The sequence below is a fragment of the Diabrotica virgifera genome, chromosome 8 (genome assembly GCF_917563875.1).
Source record: "Diabrotica virgifera virgifera chromosome 8, PGI_DIABVI_V3a".
Taxonomy (NCBI): Eukaryota; Metazoa; Arthropoda; class Insecta; order Coleoptera; family Chrysomelidae; genus Diabrotica; species Diabrotica virgifera.
This window is the reverse complement of record NC_065450.1, coordinates 177840958-177853023: the sequence shown is the minus strand read 5'-3', so window position 1 is coordinate 177853023 and position 12066 is coordinate 177840958. Positions and strand designations below refer to the sequence as shown.

General features: G+C 35.6%; 1 protein-coding gene across 1 annotated transcript in view; it reads right to left on the bottom strand.

The window, feature by feature from the left end:
• Positions 1-413: 413 nt before the first annotated feature.
• The window catches only part of LOC114326275 (dynein intermediate chain 3, ciliary-like), a 75432-nt gene continuing 63779 nt past the window's right edge, over positions 414-12066 (bottom strand). The window contains exon 8 of the mRNA XM_028274583.2: positions 414-642. Coding sequence (XP_028130384.1) covers positions 554-642 — 89 coding nt within the window. The 3' untranslated portion in view covers positions 414-553. The remainder of the gene's footprint in view (positions 643-12066) is intronic.

The following is a 12066-nucleotide window of genomic DNA, read 5'->3' as shown; positions in this document are numbered from 1 at the left end:
TCGAGGCTTTTTCATAGGGATGTAGAACCATTGATGATGATGATGACTGTATCAAACTTTGTAATACGTCATTTTAAAGCTTTTTCCATGCTCCCGAAGATGTTTGTACTAAAAAGTCATAAGTTTCACTGTCTTCCATTGATTTGAAAAAAACAGGAAAAATGGCCGTTTTTTGACACTAAATTGTTTATAAATAAAAATGGCCGCCAGATCCTACGCAGGAAATAGTTACAATTTACTGGTATAGGTATTACCTGTCGAAAAAGCGCTTCAGTGCCCTGGCTGTTGAAGTGTCATGGGAAAAACCTTATTACCCTGGATAATATACTTACCGGAATTATTTATTGAATACAATTTACTTTTAATTATTCTTTTGAAGTAAAACAAATCTGCTAAGTTCTGTAGTACTTCAATATATTGAGTAAAGAAAAATACAATTATTAAAAAAAACTAAAAATATAATCTGGCTTTTCTAAAGACAACAATTAACTTTTATATTATTTTTTGGCTAATTTTTATCAGGTTTATTTATTCTGCATTATTCTATTATTAGTTAGTGCTCTTCTATAGTATCCCCTTCCCTCGAATCTTCAACATCCGACATCCGACCTGATGTTTCGTCAAATCTAGTGTCTTCCGCAGCTAGAAAAATACAGTCATATTATTAGGTTTAATTTTAAAAATATTTTATAACTCTTTATGGACTTTTTACATTTTCTGGAAACAACATAGTTTAATTTTTTTATCTGCCCCTAGATAATAGCAAAATAAAATTCGCAGATGATCAGTGGTCGTATTTTCGAATTCACTCGAATTTTTTCGTATTCAAGTTAACTCGAATGAAAAATTTCGAATTCGCTCCGTGCGTGATGATGGTGGGGATACACGAAACTATGCCAGCGTCCGTAGCGGCGAAATATGACAATTTTTGGCGAATTTTTGTAATGTCAGTGCCATTATGTTCATTCGCGGACCCTGTCGGTGACTTTTAGTCCACGCCAACGCATGCGCACTTTAATTACATATTATATTTGCATTTAATGTATTATCGTTTATTGATGAATATAGATACCAGTATATTAATAATTATTTAATAATATTACTTAATAATAAATATACCTTGTAGGTATATTTATCTCTCAACGATATTATCCACTTTACGATAGGTAGGTTGCTAACCTCGCCTATTAACCCTCCACTTTTATCCGGGCTTGGGACCGGCTGTATATCAGCCAAAAAAACAAAAAGCTTAGTAATAGCCAAAGAACCAATAAGATGCAAATTGGAGTTAGACAATCAAATTATACGACAAGTAATGACTTTCAAATACCTGGGAATTAATCTATCATCCGACAATAATATTGAAAAAGAGGTAAAAGGACAAATAATTAAAGCCAGTAGAACGGCCGGATGCCTAAACGACAAAATTGGAAAAAACAAACACCTAAGATTGGAAACAATGGCCCGAATATACAGAGAGAGTCTGTAAAGTGGAATAAATTCAATATCTCAAATACTAATTGTTTTTTTGGAAAATGCTCAGACCCGTCGATTAGTATTTCAAATTGTCCTTTTTGACATTCAATAATAATGTATACAGGGTGTCCCAATTTAGAGATATGACGTCATCGTCGATTTTCTTAAATGGCAACACTGTCATTTTGATAGCTAATTTGATAGGGTTTGTAAAGTTATACATAACTGCAAAATATCAAATTTTTATTCTCTACCATTTACAAGATAATAGAAAATAACAAAGTTATATCTGTAATTTGGAATATATTCAATAATTAAAATACTAACTGTTTTTTTGAAAAATGCTCAGACCCGTCTATTGGTATATCAAATTGTCCTTTTGACATATAATAATAATGTATACAGGGTGTCCCAATTTAGAGATATGACGTCATCGTTGATTTTCTTAAATGGCAACACTGTCATTGTGATAGCTATTTTGATAGGGTGTGTAAAGTTATACACAACTGCAAAATTTCAAATTTGTATTCTCTACCATTTAGATGATAATAAAAAATAACAAAGTTATGAAAAAGAAGTAATCAACTAATAATTGAATTTAATTATTTCAATAAATTAAGCAAAAACTCATAATGTTGCCCTCAATTATTGTCAAATTGTCAATGGGCAACGTTATGAGCATTTGCTTAATTGAAATAAATAAATTCAATTATTATTTGATTACTTCTTGTTCTTCATAACTTTGTTATTTTTTATTATCTTGTAAATGGTAGGGAATAAAATTTTGAAATTTTTCAGATGTGTATAACTTTACACACGCTATCAAAATAGCTATCAAAATGATAGTGTTGCTATTTAAGAAAATCAACGATGACGTCATATCTCTAAATTGGGACACCCTGTATACATTATTATTATATGTCAAAAATGACAATTTGATATACTAATCGACGGGTCTGAGCATTTTTCAAAAAAACAGTTAGTATTTTAATTATTGAATATATTCCAAATTACAGATATAACTTTGTTATTTTCTATTATCTTGTAAATGGTAGAGAATAAAAATTTGATATTTTGCAGTTATGTATAACTTTATAAACCCTATCAAATTAGCTATCAAAATGACAGTGTTGCCATTTAAGAAAATCGACGATGACGTCATATCTCTAAATTGGGACACCCTGTATACATTTTTATTGAATGTCAAAAAGGACAATTTGAAATACTAATCGACGGGTCTGAGCATTTTCCAAAAAAACAATTAATATTTGAGATATTGAATTTATTCCACTTTACAGACGCTCTCTGTATAAGTCAGTTATTAGACCAGTTATGACTTACACGCAGGGCCGGATTAAGGCACGGGCCAACTGGGCCGCGGCCCAGGGCGGCAAAATTTTGGGGCGGCGGATTTGAGAAAAAAAAAGTGTAATTATTTTTGATTGATTATAAAGCTTTATTATCGATTATCAAGACCAGTGAACCTGAGCATTAAATATTAAAAAACTATTTTATTGTTTATTATTTATTTATAACGCGACACTCTGCGCGGTGTAATGTGTCGCAGTACACTACGCTACGCCACTCTATCCAAGTGAGTCGAAGGGGCGAGGCGGCAGTCTGTATCGTACGCTACGCACGGGAAATTTAGTTGTGGGATCGTAGTAGTTGCTAGCATTGGCTGATGGCAGGCGTCTTGTCGCCTTGCCGCTTCCCTCCCCCCACCAACTCCATCACCGCCACGCGCCATTGTCATTCGGTTGTCTGGTCTCAACTCCACGTACTGCAGTCTGTCTAACTGTTTAGGTTTAACGTTTTTGTAATTTGTTTTGAGCGGAGTAACATTTTGAAATTGTAACTTGTGAGGTAAGAAATATTTATTTGTTTATAGTAATGGTAATGTAAGTTAATATAGACCGCGCTCTAGCGGTCGCAATTTTTGACCGATTTTCTTCAAATTCGGCACACGCACACACTTTCCTTTTTGCAATATCTCGGCTAAGTTATTTAGCCAAAAGAATCCCATAACATTTACCCCCTTTTTGGGGGGGTTTTACCCCAAAATTTTGGTTTTTGGGGCCCGTATGGGAAAAATTCTTCTTTATGTTTTAAATTCGTGTAGAGCATATTTTTCTGAAAATGTTAAGGCAAATTTCGATTTTCTAGCTAATTCCGTTCTCTATAAGGAAAAATGTAATTCGGCATGTTGCCATACGTATAGGTTTCACAATGAGTTGAATAAGTAATGGAAGGAAATTCGCTTCCCTCATTTTTTCGCTTCATTTTTCCTGTCGTATCGTACTACAGTTTTGAATTATACAGATATTCTTTTTTTTACAGTCAGACCTTTAACTTCCGATGTCATTGATGCTATAACAAGCAGCTGTACAAATGGATGGACGCAAACGGCTCAGTGGGTGGCAATACAAAAAAGTAGCCGAAGAGAAGAAAAAAAAATTGACAGAAGTTGTAAATAAAACTGCGAAGCTTGATACATTTTTTACAAGAAGTAACCTACCAGTGCCACCAGAACCAGTGCTTTTAGAAAGTGTCAAAGAATTTTGTGAAGTAGAACTAGAAGTATGTTCCATATTAACGCCTTCAGCTTCAACAGCTTCAGCATCAGTGCCTTCAGCTTTAACATCAACCCCTCCAGCTTCAGCATCAGCCCCTTCAGCTTCAACATCAACCCCTTTAGCTTCAGCATCAGCCCCTCCGGTTTCAACATCAACCCCTTCAGCTTCAGCATCAACCCCTTCAGCTTCACCCTCAACCCCTTCAGCATCAGCACCTTCAGCTTCGTCATGTGTTGATACTGACAAGATCAAACCAGCTATATCCGAATTAACTTTTGTTGTTGACGAGATTGAAGATCAATTAACAGTCTCTGAACCTGACTCTTCTGTCCATTTGAAACCAAATTATGATCCTGCTTTATGGATAGTGAATGAAGAGACGCGGGAATATTTTGTTAAAAATGGATGGAATCAAAATAAAGATTGCGATTTTAAAAAATCTGAAAGGCAATATCCAGACAGGAAAAGAGTGTTGGCTAAATGGCTATTCGACAGAAAACTTGCAAATGGCGAAATTGTAAATAGAGATTTCTTGATTTACTCACCAAGTTTAGGCTCTTTGTTCTGTGGTCCATGCAAATTGTTTAGTTCGACCTCTACTCAGTTTACTGAAAATGGGTTCAGTGATTGGAAACATGCATCAGCGAGAATAAAAGAGCATGAAAACTCGCACGTTCACTACAATAGTGTAATAGTATACAAACAAAGAGCAGAAGCAGCCGGGAGGATCGATAAGCTTCTACAAAACCAAGTGGAAGAAGAAATAAGGTATTGGAAGGCAGTTCTCCAGAGAGTGGTGGCCGTAATAAAAAAACTTGCCTCGCGTGGTCTTGCCTTTAGGGGGACTGACGAAAAATTTGGTTCTTTTTCAAATGGCAACTATATGATGTGCTTGGAGCTGATTGCCGAATTTGATCCATTTTTGAAAGCACACATTGAAAAATATGGGAAAGCGGGTAAAGGCAAACAGTCATACCTATCATCAACCATTTGTGAAGAACTCATCGAAATAATGGCAAAAACCGTTATTGATACAATTTTGAATGATGCTAAGAAAAGCAAGTACTATTCTATAATAGTAGATTCCACCCCTGATGTAACACACATTGATCAATTGTCTTTCATATTAAGGTATGTGAATGAATTGGGAATCCCTGAAGAACATTTTGTTGAATTTATGAAAAATCAAGGTCATACAGGTGAAGAACTAGTGAACTCAGTGCTTTCTTTCCTACAGTCGAAAGGATTGGACATACAAAACTGTAGGGGACAGTCCTATGACAACGCGTCAAATATGTCAGGAATGTACTCGGGGTTGCAGGCAAGACTTAAAGAAAAGAATCCCTTGATATTTTATGTGCCTTGTTCAGCGCATTCACTAAATTTAGTGGGATCAAGCGCAGCAGAATGCTGTTCTCTTGCAAAACATTTCTTTGATCTCTTGCAAGGATTGTACAATTTTTTCTCGTCTTCTACGCACAGGTGGAATCTTCTTCTGTCAAATTTCACGGCCACAGGAAAGGACAAGAACACGTCGTTGAAGTCTCTCAGTGTTACAAGATGGTCTGCAAGGGAAGAAGCTTGCAAAAGCCTTAATAAAGACTACAAACCCATGGTCAAGACGCTGATAGACATGACTTCAAGCAATCATGAAAACAAACAGACACAATCCAAAGCCAAAGGGTTGTTGCGAAAACTAATGTCTCTAGAAACATGTTTCATGGCAGCCCTTTGGGGAGATGTACTTCAAAAATTTAATTCAGTCAGTGAAAAGATCCAGGCTGAAAATATGACCGTGGACAGCGTTGTAATCCTGTACAACTCACTCACAGAGTATGTGATGAACATGAAAGACATGTTTACCCACTATAAGAAAGAGGGCGAAAAAAAACTGCAAATTGCGCAAGGTGAAATGAGACAGAACGATGAGCCAGAACTTCCACAAGAGACGCAGCCGCAGGTGCAGCAAGATTTTGATCGCCCAAAAAGAAAGGCGAAAAGAAAGAGGTTCTTTGATGAATCTTCAGAAGAAGATGAAGAAAGAACTTATGATGAGGATGATGACATTAGGGGAAATTGTCTTCAACAAAGTTATGACATCATCGTGGAAACACTTCAGTTTCAGTTAGACAAAAGGATCTCTGTGTACACAGACTTCGTTGCAAAGTTTTCATTTCTAACAAAATTAAAGACTCTAACTACCGAAGAAATTACTGCTAACGCGACGTCTTTGCAGAAAATCTATATTGAAGACATTGAAGAGTCAGAGTTTATATGCGAGTGCATCCATCTGAAAGGACTTCTGATCCGAGGAAACTACAAAGAAGCCGAAAAAGACTTTTCACTATCAAACTTGTACAGATTTTTGATAGAAAAAAATCTACAGGACTTGTTTCCCAACGTGGCTATTGGTTTGAAAATGTTTTTGACAACTCCTGCTACAAACTGTTCTGCTGAGAGATCGTTTTCGACCTTGAAAAGAGTAAAAAACTATCTGCGTTCACCAGTGACTCAAGAACGACTCGTCAGCCTGGCTGTTTTAGCCATAGAACATGAACTGACAACAAAACTCGATTTCAGTGCAGTTGTTGATGATTTTTCCAATGCATGTGCAAGAAAGAAGAAGTTTTAAGTTATATTTACTTTAACAAAGCTAATTTAGTGAGTAAGTTATTTGTTTGGATATGTGATTTGTATGCTCTGAACAGTTATATTTCGATGTTGTATATATTTGTTATTATCCTATATTCAATACAGAAATTATCATTTATTTTGCAGTCTTACTCTGTACACCTTTTACTAATTTTAGCCCCTTCTTAACTGTCCTGTTTTTGCCCATAAATCGACAGCAATGACCGATTATGGCTCAAAGCCTGCGGGCACATTCACAGGTGAGCCGTCGCCGAGTAACGAAGCCGAATTTTCACTTCACTCCAAATCAATCATTCTCAGCCAAAATAGTCATAAAACTATAAAAGAATTGTTGAGTTTGGGAATTACGAGCTGCATGATGTTTCACAAAATAATATCAACAACGATTTTATTTACTATTATTGTAATCTTAAGTAATGGAATATCACGGTTGTAGAAAATGGTTTCGTAATTAACGGAGTTTTGTCAAATAGTTTATTTTAATTAATAAAACGCAATTTTAGGACATAGTTTCTTGTTTTCATCATGAGAGGTACTAAAACCATTACAATATCAAGAGACAGTTGAGCGCTGGAAAATGTCCCAAAATGCGTTATTTTGCCTCTAAATTTCAATTTTTTTCGGGGGGGGCCCCGGACCCCCCCCCGGTGTTGCACCCCCGCTAGGGCGGCAGGCAGACCTCTGGCCCATGGGCAGCAAAAGTGTTAATCCGGCCCTGCTTACACGGCCGAAACAAGACCAGAAACAAGCAAAACACGAAGACATCTGGAGACCAACGAAATGAAGATCTTAAGAAGGATGGCTGGAAAAGTATTACAGGATAGGGTAAGAAGTGGGGAAATCAGACGCATATGTGGGGTAGACAATATAAATACCTGGGTAAAAAACAGAAAAGAAGAGTGAAATGAACACATAAGTAGGATGTCTAAACCAAGGATAGTAAGAATAGCCAGGGACAAGTCACCTTCAGGCAGAAAAAGTATAGGACGCCCAAGGAAAAGATTGAATGACAACTTAGGGGCAGAATGAAAGGCACCGTTGAAGAAAAACAGGCAGTACTGCCTATATAAAAGAAGAAGAAGAAGAAGAAGAAGAAGAAGAAGAAGAAGAAGAAGAAGAAGAAGAAGAAGAAGAAGAAGAAGAAGAAGAACGATATTATTTATATTATTTTTAAAGTGCGCATGTTCCACTTGTCGTGGTCTTGTACCTGACTGTCTCATCGAACACACTTATTGTTTATATAACAAATTTTATCAAACATGGTAAATAAATATTACATACTGACGTCAAATATGTCACATGTGTATCATATGCTTAACATCAAATTGTGGTCGCCAAAAATGTCAGGCGACTACGCTAGGTGTCGCGTCAGTCATGCTCGGAGAGATAATGTAGGAAACAGAGGTTGAACTTTGCAAAATGGACACAAGTCTGGTTTTATTTTTTTTTTTTGGTATATCAAGGGGTTCTTATTATGAGACTAACCTTTTCTTAAAAAATTTCGCCCCGGAACCCCCCTTTTCACCCCTTTAAAAGGGGTAATTTGTGGTTGTAGCGGAACGTAGCCCTTCCTGTACCTTTTACAAAAAATTTATTTTGTAGAAATATGAAGAGCACTATATTTTCTACGATTTATTTCCAACAGCACATGTCTACCATCCACCGTTTAGTGGGGGTGGGGCCCCAAAGCTGACAAGTTTTTAAAAAAGATGTTTTAAAAAAAATTAATTTTCCCTAACTGTAATGTAAATCAAGAAGAACTCCTACGGCCATTATTTACAAACAAGTGACTGATTTTTTGGTGTAGGTTTCACTTTAAGGTAATTGCACTTTTTTAATTACAGGGTGTTACATTTTAAAAAAAAACCCTTTTATACCATCTGAACCGTTTACGATAGAGTAAAAAGACTTTCAGCGATTACCCATGTACTGGTGCTATTTACAAATTTGTATAATGCACTCCCATTTTTCCCCGGAACCACTCCAAAAAAAAAAGAAGAATTATTAAAGAAAGGTATTTTCATAGAATCCTTCACACACAATGCCCTTTATTAATATACTTCATATATCATTTTGTGCACGTTATTATTACCCATGCATAGACACCAAAGACGATTTCCTAGTGCAACCCCTGTAGCCAAAAAAAAAATGAATAAAATGGGAGGCTGAAAAAAAATTTTTGTTTGCTTTTTGATCGATATGGGCAAATGCTTCATCAATAGTGTTTTTCAAAAATATATATGGTTATTGCAACATCCCTGCGGAAACCTTGAAAATATACTGCAGAGACTACCCCTCTCCCTTGGCGAACATGTTTTTACGATATTCTCATTACCTATGCATTCTTTTTAAACAAAACTTATACAAGGTTAAAGACCACTATTTACTCTAAAAATTACGTCCTATTCATTTTTTCGTATAAGCAACCGTTACGGCACAGTGGCGCAGTAAACCTCAGATATGCTTTGGCGGGCTCCAGTTGTTGTTTTTTTTTCGTCACCTGTTCGTTTTATTAATAAAGTACTTATGTAAAATTAAACAACACAGTGTTACCTACAAATTATGACCTATGTACATTTTACATTCTTTGCTCCCCAAAGCCACAGTGGTGGCCAACAATCAATTTTTCCATATTTTCGCCACCTACACGCATTTTATTGCATTAATGCTACCTTAATAGCACAATATTCACCCTTAAGTGGTCGCTAAGCAGTGGCGGATCCAGGAAGAGGTGATGGGGCCATCACCCCCCCCCCCCCCTTCAAACCTTTCAAAAAAAGTGATATTATATTTAAAGATTATAAAAATATTCATTTATTTTTATAGAAATACTTAGATTATATTATTATTTTTATAAAAATGGCGTACTTTTTATGCTTTAGTGGCAGTGGCAAATCCAGCATCGTTAAGAGGATGGTGCCAATTGGCTAAATTTTTATAAATGAATATTTTTATAATCTTTAAATATAATATCACTTGGTTTGAGAGGGGGGTAATAGCCCCCATCACCCCTCCCTGGATCCGCCACTGCTTAGCGACCACTTAAGGGTGAATATTGCGCTATTAAGGTAGCATTAATGCAATAAAATGCGTGTAGGTGGCGAAAATATGCAAAAATTGATTTTGGGCCACCACAGTAGCTTTGGGGCGCAAATAATGTAAAATATGCATAGGTTATAATTTGTAGGTTACACTGTGTTGTTTTATTTTACATAAGTACTTTATCTATAAAAGGAACAGGTGACGAAAAAAAACCAAAAAACTGGAGCCCGCCAAAGCATATCTGAGGTTTACAGCGCCACTGTGCGGTAACGGTTGCATATACGAAAAAAATGTATAAGACCTAATTTTTAGAGTAAATAGTGGTATTTAACACTGTATAAGTTTTGTTTAAAAAGAATAGCATAGGTAATGAGAAAATCGTAAAAACCTGCTCGCCAAGGGATAGGGGTAGTTTCTGCAGTATATTTTCAAGGATAGGGGTGGTTTCAGCAGGGATGTTGCAATAACCATATATTTTTGAAAAACACTATTGATGAAGCATATGCCCATATGGATCACAAAGCAAACAAAAAAATTTTTTTTCAACCCCCCATTTTATTTATTTTTTTTTGCTACAGGGGTTGCACTACGAAATCGTTTTTTGTGTCCATGCATGGGTAATAATAACTTGCATAAAATTATATATAAGGTATATTAATAAAGGGCATTGTGTGTGAAGGATTCCAAGAAAATCACTTTCTCTATTAATTCTTCTTTTTTTGGGGTGGTTCCGGGGAAAAAATGGGGGTGCATTATACAAATTTGTAAATAGCACCAGTACATGGGTAATATCTGATAGTCTTTTTACTCTATCATAAACGGTTCAGATAGAATAAAAAGGGGTTTTTTAAAATGTAACACCCTGTAATTATAAAAAGGGCAATTACCCTTAAGTGAAACCTATATCAAAAAATCAGTCACTTATTTGTGAATAATTGCCGCAGGATTTCTTCTTATTTTCCATTACAGTTATTGAAAAATTATTTTTTTAAAACATCTTTTTTAAAAACTTGTCCATTTTGGGGTCCCACCCCCACTAAACGGTGGGTGATAGACATATGCTGTTGGAAATAAATCGTAGAAAATATAGTCCTCTTCATATTTCTACAACAGAAATTTTTTGTAAACGGTACAGGAAGGGCTACGCTCCGCAAAAACCACAAATTACCCCCTTTCAAGGGCTAAAAAGGGGGGTTCCGGGGCGAATTTTTTTAGGAAAAAGTTAGTCTCATAATAAGCACCCCTTGATATACCAGAAAAAAATAAAACCGGACTTGTGTCCATTTTGCAAGGTTCAACCTCTGTTTCCTACACAAAGAATACGAAACTAAATGTATATTTTTGAATATCCTTCGAAATGATATAAATATATAAAAAAAATATTTGACTGTTTTACTTGACCTATTTTATGGTGATTTTGTCATCTAAAACAATTCGTTGCTTGTAAATTTGTTGAAAGATTTAAAAAAAAAAAAAAAAGGCATGAAGTATGGTGGTTCAGTATCGGTCGAACAAAAAAATAGCTAATCGATATTATTAAGACGCATCCAATGTTAAAATAGGGAAAATTTACAAATGATTTTACATGGAAAACGGCCTCTAGAGGGTTAAGAAAGGGATGGTAAACCCTGCCTCTCCGCTCCTCTAATATTTCCGCCTCTGTAAGGGCATTAACTATATGTCTTTCTATTAAAAAAATATTTAAACCAGCCACTCATAACAAAGTTCAATGTAAAAATATTATAATAAACTCCTGGACAAAATTAACGCACCACTCATATTTTTCTCAATAATCTTTATTTATTGATAATTTACTGTACGACAAGTTGCCTATGGACCTTGTTTGACAGTGACAGTTGTTATGTAAGCTAATATTAGTCTTGTTTTAACAATAATTTGTATTAAACTTCGTTTTAGACTAAAAGTGAGTTAAACTTTTCATAAAAAGTGCCGATTAAAGCAAAGTGCTTGTGAGCAACAAGCTTTTTATTGTGATATTTTTCATCACATGCATGTTTTGGAAGTTCATTTGCATAAAAATCAAATAAAAAAATGAATCGCCAAAGAAATTTGTCAATGGAGCAGGCAGTGCGAGCATTGACTCTCCTAGATGAAGGATATTCAATGCGATACGTTGCAGGTTTGTTAGGAAGACATAATTCCAGCATCAGTCGCAAGGTGAGGCGATATAATGAAACATCGTCGTACCATCGAAGACCAGGGCAAGGGCGAAAACGTTGCACTAATAAAATTGATGATCGTTTTTTGAGACAACGTACTCTCAGAGATAGGAGAGTCACCAGCAATTTGCTAAAAAATG